Here is a 22,474-nt window from a genome sequence, read left to right on the forward strand (position 1 = left end):
AAAAAGAGTAGACATGGATTAAAAGCAAAGAATTTTAGAGATGGGAGGAAAATAAGAGATTATGTAATTCACGTCTTCTGTTTAGAGGGAATTTTAGAAATAGTAGGTGCACAATATATGGTTTTGGTGTATGTATGACATACATCTATTTATTCTGAAGGTATTATCTAAAATTTTGATTTATCAAAATAATACCTATACACAGTTAAACAATCCAATATTACTAATATCTTTCTTATCAAAAGCAGCCCTATCCATTTTTGTATCCCAAGACAGCCACTTTTACCTTTTAACATGAATCTTCTGATAATCACCCTCATAGTTTCAGATAATAAGATTATACTATTGTTTCTCGATTTATTAGCTTTAGAGAGTATTTACTGACTTCGCATTATGATCATGGAGAATTTCTTTCTTATCCCAACTTCTCCAATTTCCCAGTAGAATTACAATTTTCAGTTAAGCCAGTGCTTAATATTTATACCATAAATATAAATAGTTTTCACTGCTGAATCAGGTAATATACAATGATTATCTGTCTTCATATGGATGTTTGTTTTCTTGGAGTTAATTATTTCCTTTTCTTTATTTTGCTTAATTTTCTATATATGTACAGCTTGTTTGGTACTAATGTATTAACAGATCCGATGAATGCCTGGCAATCATTGTTTCAAATTCAAACACATCACATAATCCATCCGTTCCATGTTATCTGTCCTGGAGACCTCCTTCCACAGCCTTCTGTCCTCTTGCTCAAATAGGGACAGTTGCTCTCTAGACTAGCTGTCATGTTAGGACTTTGCTTAGCCATTCTGGTTTGGGGATTGTTTTTGGAAGATTTTGCTAATGTGAATATAACTACAAGGAGGAAGCATTAATATTTTAAAGAGAATCCTAAATTATTAATGTATCCTGCTTCTATGTCCTAGATTCACCAGCCTGTGAGGTCACATAAAATGAAGTCACTTTTGCTTTTGATGCCCAAGGTATAGGGGCTCAAGTCTTCACAGTTTGAATGCAAGATCTTAGCACCTTTGCAATATTGCAACTTTGCAAAGTGCCCTCTGAGTTTTTCTGTGGGTCCACAAAAGGGAAAAAGTTACTAACTAGTCTATACACTGGTTACCACAAGGCACTTGCCGTGTTTTTCCTCTTCTGCTGTGACCCCCTGGCCGATGTGTATTGCCCTGAATGCTGTTTGAAGGTGCTGATGGTCTCCCTCACTGCTGATGGTATTGCTCGTAAGATAGATGTTATATTTGCCAAGGGTGTTTTTTCCTGATGTCGCCATTGCCAGGAACACCAGGGGTACTAGGCTTGATGGGAGGTAGTTAGACTGACCCTTTCCCCACTTCCACGCCGCTTTCCTACTCCCCCTCCTCCATTGCTCAAAATCCAGGGTTTACAGACTCTTTCGGCTTCTCCTTTTTGTAGTTTCCTACTTACACACCTGCCCGTAGCCCCTCTGTCCAATCCAATGATAATCAACAGTCACAACCAGCTGCTAAGCACCCATTTCAGCGGGGACAACACGAAAGCCAGAAGGCTCAGAAACATAGCTCAGCCACATAACTTATTCCCAAACCAGAATGTTCAACATTTATATTCTAGTGAGGTTCTCAAGCCAGAGAAACAGTCAGCTTTAAAGTGAGATGAAGCTTCATTCTGGAGATAGAACGGTAACTTGCAGCTTTCAAATAATGGACCGCTTTCTCTGCTAAACAAGATTTTAAATGCCTTAGCATCTACTCTCAATCCAAGCACCATATGCCAATCTTTAAACACATATGTCCATATTCTTTTAGAAACCCCAAAGAGTTTTTTTCTTTGGGTACATTTGGAAACCTTCTATTGCTATCTGTAAGTAATCAAACAGAATTGAAATACTAAATATTTCAGACTACTAATTCAGACTGACCTTTGCTCTAAACACTGTCTAAACTTGCTCAGTTAGCATTTCCAAAGAATACTTAAAAGTGGAGATGCCACCAACAGGAGAGCTGCCAGCAGACCACAGAAGAGGAAAGGCCTTTTCTTGTGAGGTTAAAGCACTACCGTGCTGGTCTTTTGGGCCAAATGAGAGAATGGTTTTCAAAACAAAGGCCATGTTATTCCAGCAAAACATTTCAGGTGGTACCCAAGACCCCTCATCATCTTCCCCTGCCTCTCTGGCCAGTGCCATCCCCCCCTCTTTAATGTTCCAGTTTTCTTCATTTAGTGGATGAGGACAGTTAGAGTCACACTTTACCTAGTCAGTAAGAAGTAGAGCCAGGATTTTAACCCAGGTGAATTTGACCTCAAAACTGGTGGCTCTTTCCTGCTTACCTCATCATGATGTGTCACTTCCTTACGGTCACTACAGAGGCGACCGTAAGGAAGAAGAATTTATCTGGGGAGCTACCCAGCCATGTGGCTTATCTGGGATTTCCTTGGTGTACATCCATAATGGCTCCCTGCTGATACATGGTCTATGTTGAAGGAGGTTCTGGATAGGATACCCTGTGCAAGCAGACCTAATCCCGAACCTCACTGTCCCTCTTTTTTCTTCTAATGCCTTTTCTCCCATCCCTTTTTCAAAGAGAGACCAAGCAACTGGTTGCTGATCCTGCACTCTGCTCCCCGTAAGTCACCCAGTTGGCAGCCCTGGCTTACCTTTCCTACGACATCTGTTAATAGCTTCAGGGCCAGAGGATCATGAACCAAGGAGTCCGTGTAAAAGGAGCCAAGGTATTTCTTTGGGTTGGTTGGATTGTCCTGGGCACACAGATCTGGACGCATGCTGAATCCATGGGAGATTCTTCCTACTGTGTAGGGGAAGGAACCACCTGCAAGTAAAGCCCATTCCTGAGGGACTAGTGTTAATTGAAAAGGATTCTTTTCAACCCTCATGTTGTATGCAAAGAGAAGTTACTGTAGCCCAGCTAGTTAACTGTATTTACAAAGGATCTACTGGGTTCCAAATGTGAGAGATGACCCAGAAAAAAGAATAAAGTTTAACTCATCTAGAAATTCAGATTTAAGGAATTTATCCTAAAGAGAGAAGACAAGTGTATAAAGATGTGTGGTCAAGGTTTTCGGATGTAGCTTGGTTATAATAGAAAAATACAGAGGGAGCCTTTCAGTTGGGGAATATCTAAATAATGACGGCATATCCATAAAATGCATTGTCATGTATACAACCATCAAAAATGATGAAGCTCTGTACTCACTGACATGGAAAGATGTCTCCATGTGCTGGTGAGAAGGAAAAGCGGATTAGAGAACAGTGTGTATAGTTTGATATTTTGTGTGTGTGTATTCAAAAGTCACAAACTCACTTACCTACAGGGACCAAGCAGGAAATGGAAATGAACGAAACAGGCCTGTTTGTAAACAATAGTGAATGGTAGGGACTATTGCAAACTGGAGAGCTTGTGGTAGCTTGTGGTCTGACGAGAGATTTAAATGAAAAACAAAACAAAATCAAGTAAACTATGCCAACCAAACTAAACTTGTCTGCAGAAATGGAATTTGGTCCTTGAACCATCATATACTTTATAACTAGAACAACTACCAGGACTAAATTGTGTCCCTCCAAAATTGTGTCCCTGACCCCCAATGTGACTGTATTTGTAGATAAGGCCTTTAAGGAGATAATGAAGCTTAAATGAGGTCATAAGGTGGGACCCTCATCTGACAGGACTGGTGTCCTCATAAGAAGAGGAAGAGACATAGGAACTCTCTCTCTTCCTGTGAACACACAAAGAAACGGCCGTGTGGGGACACAGTAAGAAGGCGGCCTTCTGTAATCCAGGAAGAGAGACCGCACTAAAAACCAGCTGCGCTGGCATCTTGATCTGGGAACTCCATAACTGTGAGAAAATACATTTCTGTTATTTAAGCTGCCCGGTCTGCGGTCATATTCTGTTATGGCAGCCCAAGCTGACTAACACAGATAGGGTCTTACCTCCATGTGCAAAACATACTTTCAGTTTAGGGAACTTCTCGAACACTCCACCCATGATCATGGAGCAAATGGCTGTGGTGGTCTCTGTGGGCATTCCTGGAAGAAGAAACAGTCATGACGTATAGCGCTTGTCATCACGAGCAAGAAGTCCAGTGATGCTAATGGCAGGGGAATGGGACCTTGCTGAGAAGCGCAGGGTCCCTGTGCCCTAGCATGGCTTGGTTGTATGCAGGCCATGACTTTGGCAAGCAGAAACCATGTGACACTTCCTATTTGCCACTTGCAAGTAGAGTCATCTAATGGCTAGAAGAGTCAAGGAGCCAGAGGGCCTGTCTTTTGTCCCGATTCTCCCAGCTTCCATTTTGTGTGCAGTGGGGCAAGCAGAGCACAGTGAGTCTAGGCTGAACCCTTTCTCCTCCGATTGTTTGCTTCTTGGCCTTTGACAAGTAATTTAATGCCCCCGAGTCTGGGCTTCTTCACCTGTGAAATGGGGACAGCGTTGTCCGTCTTGGAGGGCTGTTGTGGAACCTTGCAAATGATGATGCTGGGAAAGTTCTTGGCCAGAGCTTCACATTGGAGGGGCTCGACAAATATGATTTGCCTCCCTGCTTTAATTTCCTCATCTGTAAACCGGGGTTAAGAATGGTTAGTTCTTGCCACTTAGTGAGTGCTCAATAGATATTAACTAATATTAATATTCTTGCCAAATCTTTACTGCTTCTTGGAGCTGAGGTTGAAAATAACTGGATTAAAATGAATTATTTCAAGTGCTTTGTGCTTCTAGAAGAGGCAGCTGGTCCATGCCTGATGCCTTCACCTCCATGGAGTCCATCTGGGCTATATTTCCAGATGACTGCTTTTCAGACTGTGATTAAGAAATCTCTGGGGGCTCTGTGACTGAGCCCTGGGCCTTCTGGGGAAGCCTGATTCTCTGGCTGCCTAGTGGGCCTTTACTGGTTGTTCATCCTGCCTTAGGCCTGTCACTGTTCCATGGACAGAGATGCCCCTGGCTCCCTGGATCCTTGGCCTCTTGAGAATTCTGGAAGCATGATGGATTCACATCTGTCTGGGAGTGGTTTGTGGGCAGAGTTTCCTGCAGGCAGGGGATGGACAACATCCCTTCCCTTTGGTCCTGTGATTCTGCTTTCCATTAACTATCTGGACAAAAACCCCACAATTGTCCATATAGGAGCCAAAGTGGAATATTTATAATGTAAATTGGATCATGGCCCTCCCCCCGCTGGGAATCCTCCAGTCTCCTAAAGACCGCCTTTGCATCCAGAATAAAATTCAGAAATTAGCCTGTTTGTTTATGACCTGTATACTTGTCAACTCAGGCTTCAGGGGGGACAGAGGTTTTGTCCATGTCTGGTACATCTTCAGTGCCCGGTGTGCTAGAAAGGATCAATATATGTGTTGCATAATGAGGGATGAAATGATCCTCTATGTAAATGCTCTCCTTTGTTTTTCATGTGGGAAGTTGCAATGCAAATAAGTTTGTGGAACTTGTCAAAGTGTTGTGTGAATTAGGATGAGATTTTCTTAGAAGCCAGAGAGCACAGGGGCTACTTAGTTTATCTCTTCCGACTAATTGTTGCTCAAGAATTTGGTGGGGGATGGGTAGGAAGCTGCCTTACTAAACACATTCAGTCTCCAAAAGCAATAACAAGGGCATGGAATGTCAGAGCAGAAAGAGAATCCGGACCAGCTCCTATCCAGAGCTTGGTAGGCCCAGTAAAGGTCTCTCCTCTTTGCCCTTCCCTTACCCTCAGGTGGAACCATGGGTGAACAGTGCAGGTGGCAAAGAGCAGGTAACAGGGGACTTGAAAGTCTGGTCATCTGCAATCTAGGGTCTCAGATCCTTAGGCGGTAGAAGCTGACCTTCTTTCTACTTGTAACTCCAGGGTTCTCATTTGTCAGGGCTGATGCTATCATTGGCTTCTAAAAATCTGTTAGGGGCTTCCCTGGTGGCGCAGTGGTTGGGAGTCTGCCTGCCGATGCAGGGGACGCGGGTTCGTGCCCTGGTCCGGGAAGATCCCACATGCCGCGGAGCGGCGGGGCCCGTGAGCCGTGGCCACTGGGCCTGCGCGTCTGGAGCCTGTGCTTCGCAACGGGAGAGGCCACAACAGTGAGGGGCCTGCGTACCGCCAAAAAAAAAAAAAATCTGTTAGACAGGCATGGCTACTTTTTTTCAGAGCCTTTTTGGGAGTCTGTGTAGTGAGGTGGTGGCATTGGAATCAGACAGATCTATGTAAATTCCATTTTCACTTTTTAACTATGTGACCTGCACAACTTAACCACTTTGAGATTCAGTTTCTCCATCTATAAAATGGCTATTACAGGGAATTCCCTGGCGGTCCAGTGGTTAGGACTCCGAGTTTCCACTTCAGGGGGCACGGGTTTGATCCCTGGTTGGGGAGCTAAGATAACCTGCAAGCCATGTGGCCCAGCCAAAAAAAAAAAAAAAAAAAAATGGCTATTACAGTGTCAACTTCATAAAGTTTTGTGTGGATAAGATTAAAATTAAATGAGGTAATCTAACTGAATCACTTTGCTGTATACCTGAAACATTGTAAATCAACTATACTTCAATTAAAAAAATTAAATGAGGTAATACGTATAGCACTATCTGAGTAAGAGCTCAATAACTCACAATCCTGTTAGTTATTCATACTTTCTCTCTTTGACATAATAGGGTCCCATAGATAATTGGAAAAAACTAAGGACTTGACTCTCTTTTCCAGATCCCAAGCTGATACAAACCTATGAGCCAAGGGAACCAGTATTTGGCCATCCGTCCATCCATCTGCATGTCCCAGGGGTGCACAAATAGGGAACAGTTCAGCTTTTCAGCCTCCTTCAAAGAAGCAATGAGAGAGTGAGGGGGTTATTTGGATGAGCCAGCAAATTATAGGGCACTATTTTAGGGTATTGCTTTTCTCTGGGTCTATATTGATCTGAATAAATAAACTAAAATATTTTTGAAGTTTTTTCTGATCTATATAAAAGAATATTGATAAACTCTGCTCCTGCTTGGCAACTAAAAAGAACACTTAGAATTAACAAGGGTGTTGGTGGATTTACCATTGAGGTTGATGAAACATCTACCCTTGAAACACTTTGGCTGAGAGCAAAACACTCAAGGACTGATCTCACACCTCAAATGTGAGGAAATTTCCCTTGCTGGTTCCTGTTTGGTCCCCTCTTTCGGAAGGACTGCTTAGATTGTAGTGTTGGAGTCAGGGGTGGAGTGTTCCCTCCTCTCCCTCTCTTGGAAACCCAACGATGTGGAAAGTGAGGAAGTGATGGGTTGGGAGCCAGGGGCTCATAACTGGCCTGACCTACGCCATCTGGCCACTCCGAGCCTGACACTGGGTGGGAATTTCTGAGATCTACAGGCACTCACAAAGCCTCAGGACCACAGCTGAGCGCCTGAAGAGTCCGCTGTGTATGAGGTGACTTTAGAAAGGAAAGAGCTCTCAGTGCCTCAGCCAGGCAGGTACTGAAAAGAATGTCATGAGCAAATCTGCTCCAGGACCTTCTGGGAAATAGAAATACCATCTGGAGGAAATGACCTTTATTTGACACAATGTTTAATTAGAAAAAGTCCTCACAACAGGCTTTTAATATTAGTTGCTTGTCAAGGTTCAAAACAGATTTTCCTTGGACCATTTCTTTTCCAAATATATTGGGGTGCTGGGGTGAATCATCCTACCTCTACATATAAACATTTGGGCTAACCAGGCTGATGCAATGTGACTTGTGTACATAAGCCTTTTCAAAATGGAGAAATAATCCTGGGACAATAGGGGATTCTGGAAGTGGCAGGCAACGGGCAGATTGAAGAAAGCCCTCCTAATTCAACAGGTTCTGGGGAGCGGAAGAGCTAGAAATCTTTTGAAGGGAGAGGAGCTGATTGGTTTCTAATAACGGATGCAGGCTGGAAAGAGTATCAACTTCTTGGGATGGTTTGGGCTTGACAAAGGCATGTGATCTTGGTATCTTGGTGGGATTTCACTCCTCATAAGGATAAAGCTTTATTCTGTGTACGTGTGATGGTTCATTTCTATTCAATTCAAATTAACAAATATTTCTGATCACCTTCTGCATGTGAGACATTGTAGAGAATATAAAAAGAAGCCACTTATACCCTCAAAATCATGATAGTTTAAATTTAGTGAGCACTTACCATGTGCCAAAGCTGTTTATATATATATGCATATATGTATATTTTATATATAATATATATCCTATATACTACTATGCATTTTATATATATTATATATACTCATATATATTTTTGTATATTATATTTATTTTATACATAGCAGTTTCACAATTAACTAGTTTAATCCTTTATGAGATGAGCACTTTCATTACTCCCATTTTATATAACATATGTATTATTATATATTTACATATTATATATTATATATATCTAATTTTATATATTTAATTTATATTTTTAATATATATAGCAATTTTACAATTGTTAACTAGTTTAATCCTTTATGAGATGAGTACTTTTATTACTCCCATTTTAAAGAGAAGGAAACTAAGGCAGATAGAGGCTAAGTAATTTACTCAGGTCTTCTGGCTGATAAATGATAGGCAGTCTGCCACTACCACTCTGTTTGCTTCATACTCACCACAAAATCATTTTTGTACCTGAAAACTGACCTGAGCGTGTGCTGTTGGGTTTGCTCACTACGAAGGGAGGTCTAGGAGATAAGGGGGACAGTTGGGTGCTCTGGAGCTCAGGCTGCCCTCGAGATGACGAAGCCAACTTGCCTCACAGAAACTCCTCTCATTTGTTTCAGCACATTACTGACCCAAGTTAGATAGTGTTAAGGCTGGCAAGTCTTGCTAACCAAACAAATGTGCTATCAACCCCAGGACATCACAAGTCAGATGGGGCCAGGATGCTCTTTTGAATCCCCACAGAGACTGGTAGCCCCCAAAACAGCCTAGTTAGAATGATTGATTGAGCTGGTCACATAAATGAAAATATCCATTTGGACCCCAATGGGCTGCTATTGCGTTCTGAGCCCCTTAGTAGTTCATAAAGCCGATTCCAGTGAATCCTAAAATGACCTACAGCTGAAGGCTTGCTCATACTGTGCTGAAACAATTTGGATGCACAAGTAAATACATCCTCTTTCAGAGCTCATTAAAGTTTCTAGAAAACATTCACTGGATCAGTTCAGCCACTGCAGCCAATAATCTTCTGGGAGTTTGATATTTAGGGGAACATTAACTAAATCTTTCAGGTCATTAGGAGGCAATTTAACAGGCAGTCCCCCAACTGGTGGGCAGTGTCCACAGATACAAGCATGGAATGCATTCTGCATGTAGTCAGAGCTCAATAAATATTAAATGAATAAATGATCAGTGATTATATTGCCTGATGAGTCTACCAACATCTACTTAATTCATTATTGAAGATTTTGCATTTACAGTGAAAATAACAGAAAATGATACTGTCATAATTCTAGGAGGCAAGTAAGAAATTTTTTAAAAATGCAATTGAGTAAAGAATTATGCATCTTGAATCCTGGAATTAAGGAAAGCAGATTTATGTACAGAAAGAACAGAAGGTAGAGAGGACCATGGGACTGTGGACACTTCTGTTGGATATTTCAGAAATGGATGGCACTGTGTTTTTGAAAATGTATCTCATTATGCAATATTTCAAATATAGAAAGTTATAAACAACTAAAATGAACACCCATATATTTACCATCTAGTTTCATCAAATGTTAACATTTTGATGGTATTATTTTTGTTGCATTTTTTTATTATACTACATTTAAAAAATATATGGCTTAAAAAGTATCTTAATTGCGGGTTGGTTAAATAAAACATATCCATATATTGGAATATTATGCAGTTATTTTAAAATCATGCATTGAGAGAATTTTCACTTAGGTTGGAAATTCTCAATTAGGATACAAAATCGCTTGTTTAGGGGCTTCCCTGGTGGCGCAGTGGTTGAGAGTCCGCCTGCTGATGCAGGGGATATGGGTTCGTGCCCCGGTCTGGGAAGATCCCACATGTCGCAGAGCGGCTGGGCCCGTGAGCCATGGCCACTGAGCCTGCGCGTCCAGAGCCTGTGCTCCGCAACGGGAGAGGCCACAACAGTGAGAAGCCCGCATACAGCAAAAAAAAAAAGATAAATGAAATGTACTATTAACAGTGTTTACTCATCTTTGGGTGGCAGAATTATGGGTTCTTTTTGTTTTCCTATTTATTTAAAGTATAGTTCATTTACAATATTGTGTTAGTTTCAGGTGTACAGCATAGTGATTTGGTTTGTTTTTTGCAGATTCTATTCCATTACAGGTTATTACAAGATATTGGGTATAATTCCTTGTGCTATACAGTAAATCCTTGATGCTTATTTATTTTATGTATAGCTGTTTTCCTCTTTAAACATTTTTGTATTTTCCGCAGGTTCTTCTAAATTATTTCATAATTTTGAAAAATGATAAGAACTTTTTTCCAAAGCAAAAACAAATACTTTGGGGTATGTCATTAACCTGATTCTTTTGCACAGTGGCTGTGGTGAGGGTAGTATTTTGGCTTCCAAATGAAACTCTTTTTTTCCAGTTTACATAACCTCTTTATTTAAAAAATTTTTTTTTAATTTTTAGTTTATATTGGAGCACAGTTGATTAACAATGTTGTGTTAGTTTCAGGTGTACGGCGAAGTGATCCAGTTGAGCATATACATGTATCTATTCTTTTTCAAATTCTTTTCCCATTTAGGTTATTACAGAATATTGAACAGAGTTCCCTGTGCTATACAGTAGGTCCTGGTTGGTTATCTATTTTATTCCAAATGAAACTTTAAAAGGAGATCAAGGGGGCTAGAAAGAAGAGAGATTTCACTGAGTTAACTTAGGACTGGCCTGGGAAGCATTTCCACTTGTCCCCCTTCTAGTAGAATGGCCCGCTTATTTGGGGGAGCTCTTTCCACATTTCCCCCTACATCTAGCATGTCATCAGGCAACTCTCCCACCCAGGGACACCGAGCACAGCGCCCGGCCACTCTCCGAGAGTGAGCGCCACGTACTCACCGCGTACACTGGGAAGAGTTCCTGGGCATTCAGGTCCCACTCGTTGATGTGGGAGCCAATCTGAACCCCCGGAAAGCCCAGCTCCTTCACACAGCGCTCCAACTCCTTGACCGCCAGCTCAGGGGCCTGCATGGGCAATGTCCCCAGACCCACAAACCTCCTTGGGTGGCTCGCAACAGTGGCAGCTAGGTCATTGTTTAGAAGCTGGCACAGCTCTAAAGTGTCCTGAGGTTTCGCCTGGTGGAGACAAGTAAGGGAAAGCACATGGTTCAAAACTTACTTCTTTAGATATTTACTCTGATCAACACCTCCTCAGGGCTCAGTCATTTGTCACTCTCAGTGGCTTTACCCCTCAGAAAGCTGAAGCACAGCCTGAGTTAGGCCTTGGCCACAGGAGACCCAGAAGCCATTCATTGCCAAGGCAAAGGAGACTGCTAGCGTATTGCTGATTAATTAGAAAAACTGGGGCTGTAATCAGAAGGGCCTGGAATCCTACACTAGACATGGAATGAGGGTGGGCCACCCCACCAACTGCAGACAGGAGTCTGCAGGGCTGCACACCTAGGCACCCCCATTCCCAACCCCAGGAGCTGGGCCTGGTGAGTGCCCGATTTCAGGGCACCTCCTTGTCACGCCTCCTCAGAGGATGCCGGGCTGCTTATGGACCTCTCCTGTTCCTGTCTGTCCTTCTCTGTGTCCTTCCTGTTGGCAGTGACACTCAAGAGTAATCTCTCCACTATTGCTATCTTTCAACATCATCCCACCCCACCGCTAAGAATTTGGTATTCGCCTGCAATCCCAGTTGCCCAGTCAGAATAGCACCCAGTCTGGTAAATTCAGGTATCTCGAGGTCTTAGGGGATTTTATTTTAAGTAGTGAATCTCATGATAGGAACAGATAAGGATTGAATCACTAATACTAGAATCATGAGCACAGGTGGAGGAAGTAAGTGTGAGCAGGTGGTATTTCCATTGCTTATTAAATCACAACACGTGTGAATGTTTATTTGGTTGAGAGGGTACTTAGTGCACCCCCAACTATGTACAAAAATGTGCTTCCACAGGCTTGCCATCATGCCTGAAACTTTTAGCACTCAAGACTTAATCACTTGGGGAAAGGCATCCAACTCTAGGAATTTGAATTGTATATTTCCATGGGAGAGGCAACATATTAGGCCATTATCATCACTTCCCCTGCCTCAAAATCATTATCACTTTTGAATAAGTTGGCTTGTCAGTTACTGAGCTAGGCACCGCAGGAATGAGTCAGCAGACAAGTCAGTTCTGATGGAGATTAAGGTTGGGTCTAGAACTGTGCTGTCCAGTGGAAATGCAATTCGAGTCACATAGCAACCTGCAGCCATTGGCTACCATACTGGACCGTGCAGGTCTACAGCAGGGACATGACTAGGAAGACAGGCCTGGGAGGGGACGGTGTGGTGTGAGAAGCTGAGGGACCCTGCTGATCTCTGAAGGGGTGGAGAGTTGGATGGGTAATGTTCGAGACTTGAGGCATTTGTCTACTTGCTAGGGAGCTGGACGTGAGTGAGCCTTCGCCCACCAAGGAGATGGATTGAGGTTTCACACTCACCCAGTAGCTAAACATGACGGGAACCGTGGAAAGGGCTTGCACGGTCACTCCTAGACACAGACACAAAGGCAAAGCTAATGAGAAGAACGGCCCGGGCACTCCGACATTTCCCAGGGCTGAGGAGCCCAGCAAGTCTCCGTCCCACAGTCTTTCCTCTCTCCCCTCCCTCGCTGCTTCTCCCTGTCCCCCTTCTCGCAGGGTCTCTGTCCCAGGCTTCCCTCATCCCTCGGCGTCAGTTCTAAGGAGAGGAGTAAAGGCTGGACAGAAGTGAGATCATTCAAGAAAAACTAAAAAGCAATTTTTCAAAGGTTTTTTCCAACCCTCCTTCCTGTGAAGTTTTATTTAAGCAAGACATTTCCCAATCAATTTTTTTAGGGCTTTTCATCTTAAGTCATGCATGACAGACTATATTTCTTAGGCACCTTCCTGGCCCCTTTAATTCATCTCCTAAGTGAGCATGGGTAGAGTCCCACTGTCTGGAATGCCCAGAATGAGACCCTGAGTGTGGTTCCAGAATCCAGCATCCAGATTGCATAGAATCTCTTCATACTTCTGGAGCTGGGTTATCAGGAGAGATGCTGCCAAAGCAATGGTGGCTCCTCTTTCCCTCATGCCCACGTCCAACCCAGCAGCAAGTCCTGTTAGCTCTACTCCAGTTCCTTTCATGTGCTCACCTCTCCCCATCTCCTGCCACTGCCTGGTCCAAGCCACCAGTATTTCCTATGTGGACCACTGCAGAAGCTTCTGAGCTGGTCTCCGACTACCACTCTTGTCCTCTTACAGTTTGTTCTACACTTGGAAGCCAGGGTAAGGGTTAAAACTTAGATCAACTCACTCCCTTGCTCAAAACTTCCAAGCACTTTTCATCACATTCAGAGTAAACTCCAAACTTGAACACGGTCTATAAGGCTCCATCTCTCCTGGGGGCTCACGTTGAGCTTCATAGACCTCCTTCCTGTTCTTTGGAGTGCTTTCCTGCCCCAGGACCCTTGCACTGCTGTTCCATCTGCCTGGAATGCCCTCCTTATGGCTCATCACAGGACGAGCTCCTTTTTACCCTAAGGTCTCCGTTCAAATGTCAGATCCTCAGAGAGGCCTTCCCCAACTCCATCCACTCTCTATCCCATTGTTCTGTTCCTTTCCTTTTCTGATAACTTATTACAGTCTGTCATGACTGTGGTTGTTTATCCTGTGCCGTGCCCTACTTGGATTTCAACACCACATGCACCTGTCTGCCCATGTTCTATCCTTAACATACCCAAAATATGAATAAATAAATCATTGTTTAGTGAGGACTAGACACTACAGCATTTGATTAGAGAGCATTGTTAAACATTGTCACAGATATGATTTGTATTCAGTGATTAGTATACAACAGATAAATGCCGTTCAATTGTAAAATCTTTACATTTACACAAATGCTTTTTCTTACATTACTGTATTTCATTTTATAGATTAGATCACATGGCCTGCAAGTGGTGGGATGAGGCTGCTGTCCAGCCTTGCACCTTCTGTATACCCCAGTGGCCATCACTTGTCACCATATTTTATATTAACATAGTAAATTGCATTATTTATGTGTTGGTTGATTTGGACACATGTTCTTTGGTTTCTGGGAATCAAGAGGGGAAAAAAACAAGTCTAACCCAATGAGAGCTGATTGTTTTTAAAGTGGTGTTTAACAGTTTGGCAATAGCACAGTGTTCCCCAGACTCACCTGCTGAGTAAAATAGCTATAGGGGCCAGGGGGTGGAGGGAAGAGAACCTTGTAAAAACAAATTCCTAGGCCCTCCTTTGGAAACTGTGACTCAATGGATGGGCCCTGAAAAAAGGTTTTAATAAACACCCCAGGCAGGTCTCATCCTGAGGGAGGCTTGGGAAAAGCTCCCTTGGGAAAAGTGATGGAATGAGAGAGACAGTCCTAGGTATAATTCTAGCTCTGCCATTTACTGCTATGTAATCCCGAGCAAATCACTTCACCTCCTAATACCCCTCAGGTGGCACTAGGTACAACAATGCCTGCCACATAGAGATGTGATGAAGTAAACCAGGGACTGCAATTACATATTTCTCCCTGTGAAGATGGCATGGCTTGCTGGAACCTTCTGTGCTGTGCCTTCATCATTCTTTTACCTTGGCAGAGGCAGTAGGATACACCTGTTAAGCACTTGGATCCAGACTGCCTGGGTTCAAATCTCGGCTTTCCCCCCTACAAGTTGTGCGATCTTGGACAAATTGCTTAACCCCTGTTCCTCAGCTTCTTCATCTGTAAAATGGGCATAATAATAGACGCCACCTACGACGGTTGTTATAGGAATTGAGTTAATACATGTCAGGTGCTGAGAACAGTACCTGGCACAAAGAAAAATGCTCAGCAAGGGTTAGACTTGACTGTCCTCTTAAGGATAGCTGTGGAATGAAACAAACAACAAAAACCAAAGGAGACACTCTTCACCTAAACTGCAGTCATGAGCAATGGTTCTGACACCAGTCATCTGAATCTCCTTTCCACTAGTTTTCTCCTTGAGAGGTGGGAGCTGCTTGTGCTTCACATTTAGAGTAAGACCTTTGCTGTCTTTGCTGTCAGTCTGAAAAGTTGTTCTCTCTCAGTGCCCCTACCACCCCCATTCTAGTACAGGGGCATATATACTATGTGCTATGGAATGGTCTACAGAAGTGCTTCAGGCTTTCCGTAAAGTTCAATTTGAATGCAATTTAGATATACTTTTAATTATTTAAAAAAATCTGTAAAGCAATATCTAGCCTAAAGTAGCTATACCAAATTCTAACACGCCAGAGACCACCTCATTTGGGGCTGATATCTATGAACTTGTTTTATGCAGACCTTGGAATAAAATGTCTCCTGCCATCTCTGTGTGTATTTTTGAACTTCTTATACATTTGTCCTTGGTTAGGAAGGTGGTAGTTCTAAAGGGCTCTTTTATTTGTGTGTATGAATTGTTTGTTTTCTGGGTTAAATCTAGACCACTGATGTCAAAATTTAGGCCTGACAGTGTTGTCATGGGGAGTTCCCCATCACAGTCTCTGGGCAGATCCCACGCGTGTTCAGAAGGCTGGGTTCTTTTGTTGGAGCACGCTCTCCTTGGTGGCACGGTCAACCAGGTAATAACAAGTGAAAGTACAATGCGTCTGTCATGCCACATTTTTATTTTACTATTTTATTATGTTTTATTTTATTTTATCTTATCCCCTACCCATCATACCATATTTTAGATAGGCTTTCATAATTCTTTTAAATTATGGGGATTTATTTGGTTTTAAAATATGGGATGAGGAATGCAAGCAGTTCTTAGAAATGGTTAGTGACTCAGCTTGGAAACAAAATTTCCTAATTCTCCCCTTTCAAATTTCTGGCTTGGTTTCATTGTAGAGTATTCTGAGATTACATGATTAACTTTTTTGTAAACTGCTCCCGTTTCCACCCCTTATGTGTCAGTGGGGACATTCTATGTACTGTGCACCAAAAGAAACTACAGAAAGAAATCGGATCCTGAATCTGGCTAACCAGGCACTTGGCATCCTTAATCTGTGAACTCTTATTTTTACTGTTTTAATTGGCTCTATAATAAGTAAATACTATGCAGTTGAACTTAAAATTTTTTTAAATAATAAAATACCACTTTTATCTTTTGGATAATACAGCATTCTACTTTAAAACGGTATACCTAATTTCAAAAAATTTTAAATACACACTCTAAAAACATCATTGTGGAAGGTGCCATCCCTCCCCCAGTGAAGCTGGAACAGCCTGGCTTGGAGGAAAAAAGGAGATCAGAAGTTACCATCACATGAATCACCTAAAGTGGTCAACAGACTTTAGCGGTAGACATGCCTCTTACATCAGATGCAAACATTGGTAGTGTTTCTCATTGGAAGTACCTGTTTGGTCCATTTCTCTAAGGCGAACTTCTGGGTCCCAGCAGTTCTCTTGGACCACTCTGAAGACCTTTCCATCTTTCAGCATCTTTGCTTCTCCCTGAGTCAGAAAACTCACATCAGCATCAAAGGTGACCTAAGCTTACTTAGATTAATCCTTCCTTGTATGCTTTGGAACGTGGTTCTCCCCTAACCTTTTTAGGGTTTTTTTTACTTAATCCTTGAAGAAGTAGAAATCTGTTTATTTAACAGAACTCAACTTTTTGTCCTTGTGCCTTAATATTGGCTTGGATTTGAAGGGGTGTGCTCTGTGGGTGTCAGTGGCTGGACACAGAGAGAACAAGGTCATGGTCATGGCCTTTTGGGACTACACAGCTGAGGATTGTGTAAGTCACCTTGCCAGAACCTCTGGCTCCAAGACCCAAGAGGATAGCCCAGCATCTGGAAAACTCTAGATTCATAACATTTTAGAATTGAAAGGACCTCTGAGATAGACCATCTAGTCCAACCCTCTTGTTTTATAGAGAAGCAACAGATGGATAGTGAGAGTAAATAATTTGTGTAGCGGAGCAGGGCCCGCTGATGTCAACACCTGCAGGAGGAGGCAGGCCATGCAGTGAATCAGTCTAGCAGCATATGTGAAATTTGGTTCTGAGCTGCTACCTCTACCAGGCATCATGCCTGCCTTGTACACTACCTTTTAATACTCAGTGCGGGGGTGGGGAGGTGCAAACTAAGTGGCTGTGTGGAGCATGGCAGCGGCCTCTTAATTGGGCTTCCTGTTGCTGATCCGTAAAGAAAAGGGAAAAGTTCTGATCCAGGTCCCTGAAATCAGACTGCTAAGGTTCAAATCCCTATTCTGCCACTTACTGTGTGACCATGAGCAAGTTAAACAACATCTCTGAGCCTCAGTTTTCTCAGTTTTTTTTTTCAATTTATAAAACAAATATTTATGTAGCACCTAAGGTGGGCAATATGCTTTCTCTGACTGATGTAAAACTTTAAGGATATATAGTTGAGGAAAAAAGACAAGTTAGTAATCTACCACCAAAAAATTAGGTCATAAGCATGGAGATTGGAAATACTGTGAGAAAAGGAAGAAATTAAGGCACAGATTCCCATCCACAGAGACAAAGAACAGAGTACTTGAGCTGGCTGAGCAGAGGTTCCATAAGCCAAAGGTTATTATTATTTGTAGATATTAATATTTTATTATTATTTTAAAATTTATTGATGTGTAGTTTGGTTTTTTTTGGTGTTTTTTTTTTTTGGCTGCACCGTGTGGCATGTGGGATCTTAGTTCCCTGACCGGGGATTGAACCTGTGCCCCTTGCATTTGGAAGCACAGAGTCTTAACCACTGGACCACCAGGGGAGTCCCCTATTGATGTATAGTTGATTTACAATGTTGTGTTAATCTTTACTGTACAGCAAAGTGATTCAGTTATATATACATTCCTTTTCATATTCTTTTCCATTATGGTTTATCACAGGATATAATTCCCTGTGCTATAAAGTAGGACCTTGTTGTTTATCCATCCTATATGTAATAGTTTGCATCTACTAATCCCAAACTCCCAATCCATCATCCTTCTCCCACCCCACCTCCTCCTTGGCAACCACAAGTCTGTTCTCTCTGTGTGTCTGTTTCTGTTTTGTAGACAAGTTCATTTCTGTCATATTTTAAATCCTACATATAAGTGATATCATATGATATATGTCTTTCTCTCTCTGACTTACTTCACTTAGTATGATCATCTCTAGGTCCATTCATGTTGCTGCAAATGGCATTATTTCATTCAGATGTTATTATTATTATGCTCTGCAGTGACATTGTATTTGGAACATCTGAATATCTTTCTCTCTCTGTTATTTAAATTTGAAGTATCTGTGCTGGACTCCTTGGATCTCCTGGAGGAGCTGGCATAACTGGGCCACAGCCTTCTTCTCTCGACCAGGCTTAGTTGGAGTGACAGGTCAGTGGTTGCTTTTGGGAGGAAAGAAGATTCTTGGTTCTTCAGTTACCCTGCTTTCATTGCAGCCTCTTCAGCTCCATGAGGAGGTATTGCTTCCAGCTTACCACCCAGCATGCAAGGCACTCACACCTTGGATTTGGACTGCTTTTGCCCCGGAGAACAAGGCGGGTGGGACAGAGTCATGGTCAGAGTTGATAATGACCGCTTACTTTAAATCATTTTGGCAGATGGCACAGATTAGTTCAAACTCGTCCCATTTAGCCATGGCTCCATGGTTTCCTCTGCTTTGTGACATCAAACATCTGTGGAGTCTCAGACTCTGTCCCGCTAGCTGTTCTGTCTAGAAACTTCGGAGTTTTGGCTCATTTTTAAGATAGTTATAATAATATGACTTACCTTAAAGGGATCTTGTGAGCATGAAATGGGATAATCTTTATAAAGCACTTAGTAGAGTGTCTGACACATGTTGAGTGTTAGGTATTCTTAGTATTAATGATGTATGGTTAATTAGAGACTGGGCTGTCTCCCGACATTTCCACTGCTTAAGGACACATGACCTCTGGTGGTGCTTCAGAGCCTCAAGATTGCCCTTGGGCCCTACGTGATGGCCTTGTGGTGATCAAAGGCCTTGAGTTGTGCTTGACGGAGTTCTCTGCACTCCTCCTCTTCCTCTTGGCTTGCGCTCAGGTCTTGCTACAGCTTCCTTCTTTATCCTTCTGATCCAAGGACTAGACCTTCCCCATCTCCTTCGTGGACGAGGCCGAGCACTCTTCACCTTGAAGCGCGGCAGCCTGTGCACATCTCCCAAGCATGAGCAAGCCCTCACATCCATGTTTTCATTGCTCACAGACTGGGGAATAGGTCAGTAAGCAAGTGACTTGTGTAACTATGACAGGTATCTACACCCAGGCAGAGCCGAGTCTCTGAGATCAGGACATCAGGATTGATTTGCCTCAGTTCTGATTCTTTGCTGACAATGACAGCACCTGAGCCACCTTCCTAGATTGGGGACTCTCCTGCAAGAGTACTGGTAGAGGTAGGGCCCAGCCTCCCTCTACTAAAACCCAAATACTTGCTCTCCTTGTCTCAGACTTGACAGATCAGTGCTTGGTTGTGAATCAAAATCAAGTGATGCAAAAAGACAAGAACAGTTGAGTTTATGCTGCCAGTATTGATTCCACCAGTGGCCATGAGCTATGTCCATTGGCAGTGGTGCTGGTGGCAGTGTCCTAACCGGGCTGTACCTGTGGCATGGCCTTGGCCGTGGCTTCAATCACCTGCACATTTGAGTGTGGTTCCCTAAGCATTTTGTAATTCTTGAGGGGCTTAAAATACTTTCAACAAATTCCTTTTCTCCTTAAACTAACCATTCTTTGTTTCTTTTGTTTGCAAGCAAGGGCGCTGATACTGAATGCACAAATAGAATATAGGAACACATCTTTTTATTTGGTGAAGAAGGGAGTGGAGAGGGGTGGTGGTAAAAGAGAAAAAGTTGACAAACAAACTTTCATTTGGCAGTTAGAAGTTTTTTTTTTGCTTCTTACTAAGAAAGCTTAATTACCATAAAATACCCAGTGTAGCAGAGTGCTGAGAGCCTGGTCTCTGCATTTCAATAGATAGGGGCTTAAATCTCATTAAATTACTTACTAGCAGTCTAACTGGCTAAGTTACAGCCCTTCTGAGTTTAACCTTCACTTTTTCTATCTGTAAAATGTGGACCGTTTTATTTGTCATGCTTGTAGCCACCCAGCATCCTTGGAACACTTCCTATATGTGAAGATATTTTCACATTATGATTCCCCCTTCCTGAGGGGGAATTCAGAATTCACTTGTAGCAGGGGCACTGGCATGTGCTCTAGGCTGTGCCGATCAGAAGACCCCATGTGTGACTTTGATTTGGAAGTGAGCCCTGTGAGGAAGCAGGGACTCTGCAGAATCCAGTCCTTTAATAAGGGGTGTTGCCTGGGGTGTCAGACAAGGCTGGAGCAGAAGCTGCCGTGCTTTGGTCTCCAATGTCAGCATCGTCAGCATGAGCTTCCTGTCTCACAGCCTTGCTAGAACAGGTCCCCGGCCAGGTATTGGGCATTGTTTCTGTTAGCACAGCCTCTGAGCTTGATCTCTGGCCCTCCCAGAAAGTCTATGAGCTGCTTCTCTAATTAAACTAGGTAGAGTGGATTCTGCTGTTTGCAACTAAGAACACAGAATGATACAGAAGATTCAATAATAGAATGTTTGTAAAGAACTTAGTACAGTCCAGAGAGCTTGCTTAATGAATGATGGCCAGATTTTGTTTTCTTTTTTTTTTCTGAATTTAATTTAATTTAATTTTTTATACAGCAGGTCCTTATTAGTTATCTATTTTATACACATCAGTGTATTCATGTCAATCCCAATCTCCCAATTCATCACACCCCCACCCCCACCCCCCACCCCTTTCCCCCCTTGGTGTCCATACATTTGTTCTCTACATCTGCATCTCAATTTCTGCCCTGCAAACCGGTTCATCTGTACCATTTTTCTAGATTCCACATATATGCGTTAATATATGATATTTGTTTTTCTCTTTCTGACTTACTTCACTCTGTATGACAGTCTCTAGACTCATCCAATGGCCAGATTTTACCATATACTATCAATGGCAAGGGAGGAAATTGGGTTTCTCTGGGAGTTGCACAAGTAAGTTTTGGTTTCAGACAAAGCAGAACGTGTTAAAACAGAAATGGATCATTTCTTTAGTTCAACTCTTGCATTTACTGTTGTGTCCATGAGATGCGGTGGTATAGAGCTTAGCTGCTATAGAGCTCTTAGTGGTATAGAACTGGGAAAAGAATCCAGGTTCATGAAGCCATTTTCCACCCTGTCTGGCTGATATTTGGTAATTGCTGTCTATTTAGTAAGCAAATGTTAATTACTATAATTTCCTAAGGAGTCCAGTCTTTTTTGGGGGTTGCCCTAATTATGTTGCAGGAGAGTCAGACTTACTAAACTTTTCCCTCCACACCCTTTATGCTGGATCCATGGTAAGGCAAATGAATGACAGCAACTGTCAGGGGAGCTCTTTCTCAGTGAAAATTACCACAGGGCAGCTGTGCCCCAATAGGCTCCCAGTTCGGACGCGCAGGCTCAGCGGCCATGGCTCACGGGCCCAGCCGCTCCGCGGCACGTGGGACCCTCCCAGACCGGGGCACGAACCCGTGTCCCCTGCATCAGCAGGTGGACTCTCAACCACTGCGCCACCAGGGAAGCCCTCTCTTTGCTTTTTCAACCAGTATTTTGGGACCTGACAGTTATTGTGGAGAATCAGTTCTTGATCCCTCTCACATGATATTTAGGAACCCAGGATCCCCGCAGGGATATAAATGGGCCTCAGAAGTCAGCACTTGCTGCTAGGGGAGGGACTGGGGGGTCTCGTAGGTTCTGTTTTTAACATTGCTCCCAACATCAACCAAGATCTTAAACTTAACTAATAATCAAGTAATTGGAGCAAGCTGCTCTAAATTATTTCAACTCAGAAACAAATTGTTTTTTAATAAACTCTTGAAAGAAAATCAAGGGTTCTTTTTGTTATTTTTATTTTAATTAAAGAATTCTCCGACCATCCATCGCCACCCAGATAACTCATTTCAAATATACCTCTAATGTTTTTTAAGCCAGAACAGCATGGGGTAGTAGAAGTCACGATAACTACAGCGGTCAGGAAACCTGGATCCTATGTGTAAACCACTTACCCTTAAAGTCCTGCTTTATTTCCAGGGAAGCCCACTTCGAATGACTGACTGCCACAGAGATGTAAAGGCCCCTCTTCCTTGCCCTCACCCCCCAACTTGGGACAACTCTGGAGGTTAGCTTTAGAGCTTTTTGTAGGGTCAGCTGAGGCCCCCACTGAGACTACATCACAGCTCGACATTGCCCTCTGTTTTATCCTGCTTCCTTCTTTTCCCTTTCAGTGATGTCCACTCTAAGAGCACTTCCTGATAAACCTTCTGC

General features: G+C 42.7%; 1 protein-coding gene across 5 annotated transcripts in view; it reads right to left on the minus strand.

Annotated features, from left to right (window-relative positions):
* The window catches only part of ACMSD (aminocarboxymuconate semialdehyde decarboxylase), a 64,484-nt gene that overhangs the window by 28,849 nt on the left and 13,161 nt on the right, over positions 1 to 22,474 (minus strand). For 3 of the 5 annotated variants that reach the window (XM_029226157.1, XM_029226156.1, XM_029226155.1), the window contains exons 3-8: positions 16,516 to 16,612; positions 12,616 to 12,665; positions 11,026 to 11,262; positions 6,710 to 6,803; positions 3,947 to 4,042; positions 2,653 to 2,825 (exon numbers count right to left, since the gene is read on the minus strand). In XM_029226157.1, coding sequence (XP_029081990.1) covers positions 2,653 to 2,825; positions 3,947 to 4,042; positions 6,710 to 6,803; positions 11,026 to 11,262; positions 12,616 to 12,665; positions 16,516 to 16,600 — 735 coding nt within the window. In that variant the 5' untranslated portion in view covers positions 16,601 to 16,612. The remainder of the gene's footprint in view (positions 1 to 2,652; positions 2,826 to 3,946; positions 4,043 to 6,709; positions 6,804 to 11,025; positions 11,263 to 12,615; positions 12,666 to 16,515; positions 16,613 to 22,474) is intronic. The other 2 variants (XM_029226158.1, XM_029226159.1) reach the window with 1 other exon arrangement.

Source organism: Monodon monoceros, unplaced genomic scaffold (assembly GCF_005190385.1).
Source record: "Monodon monoceros isolate NGI ecotype Baffin Bay Population unplaced genomic scaffold, NGI_Narwhal_1 Super_Scaffold_16, whole genome shotgun sequence".
NCBI classification, from domain to species: Eukaryota; Metazoa; Chordata; class Mammalia; order Artiodactyla; family Monodontidae; genus Monodon; species Monodon monoceros.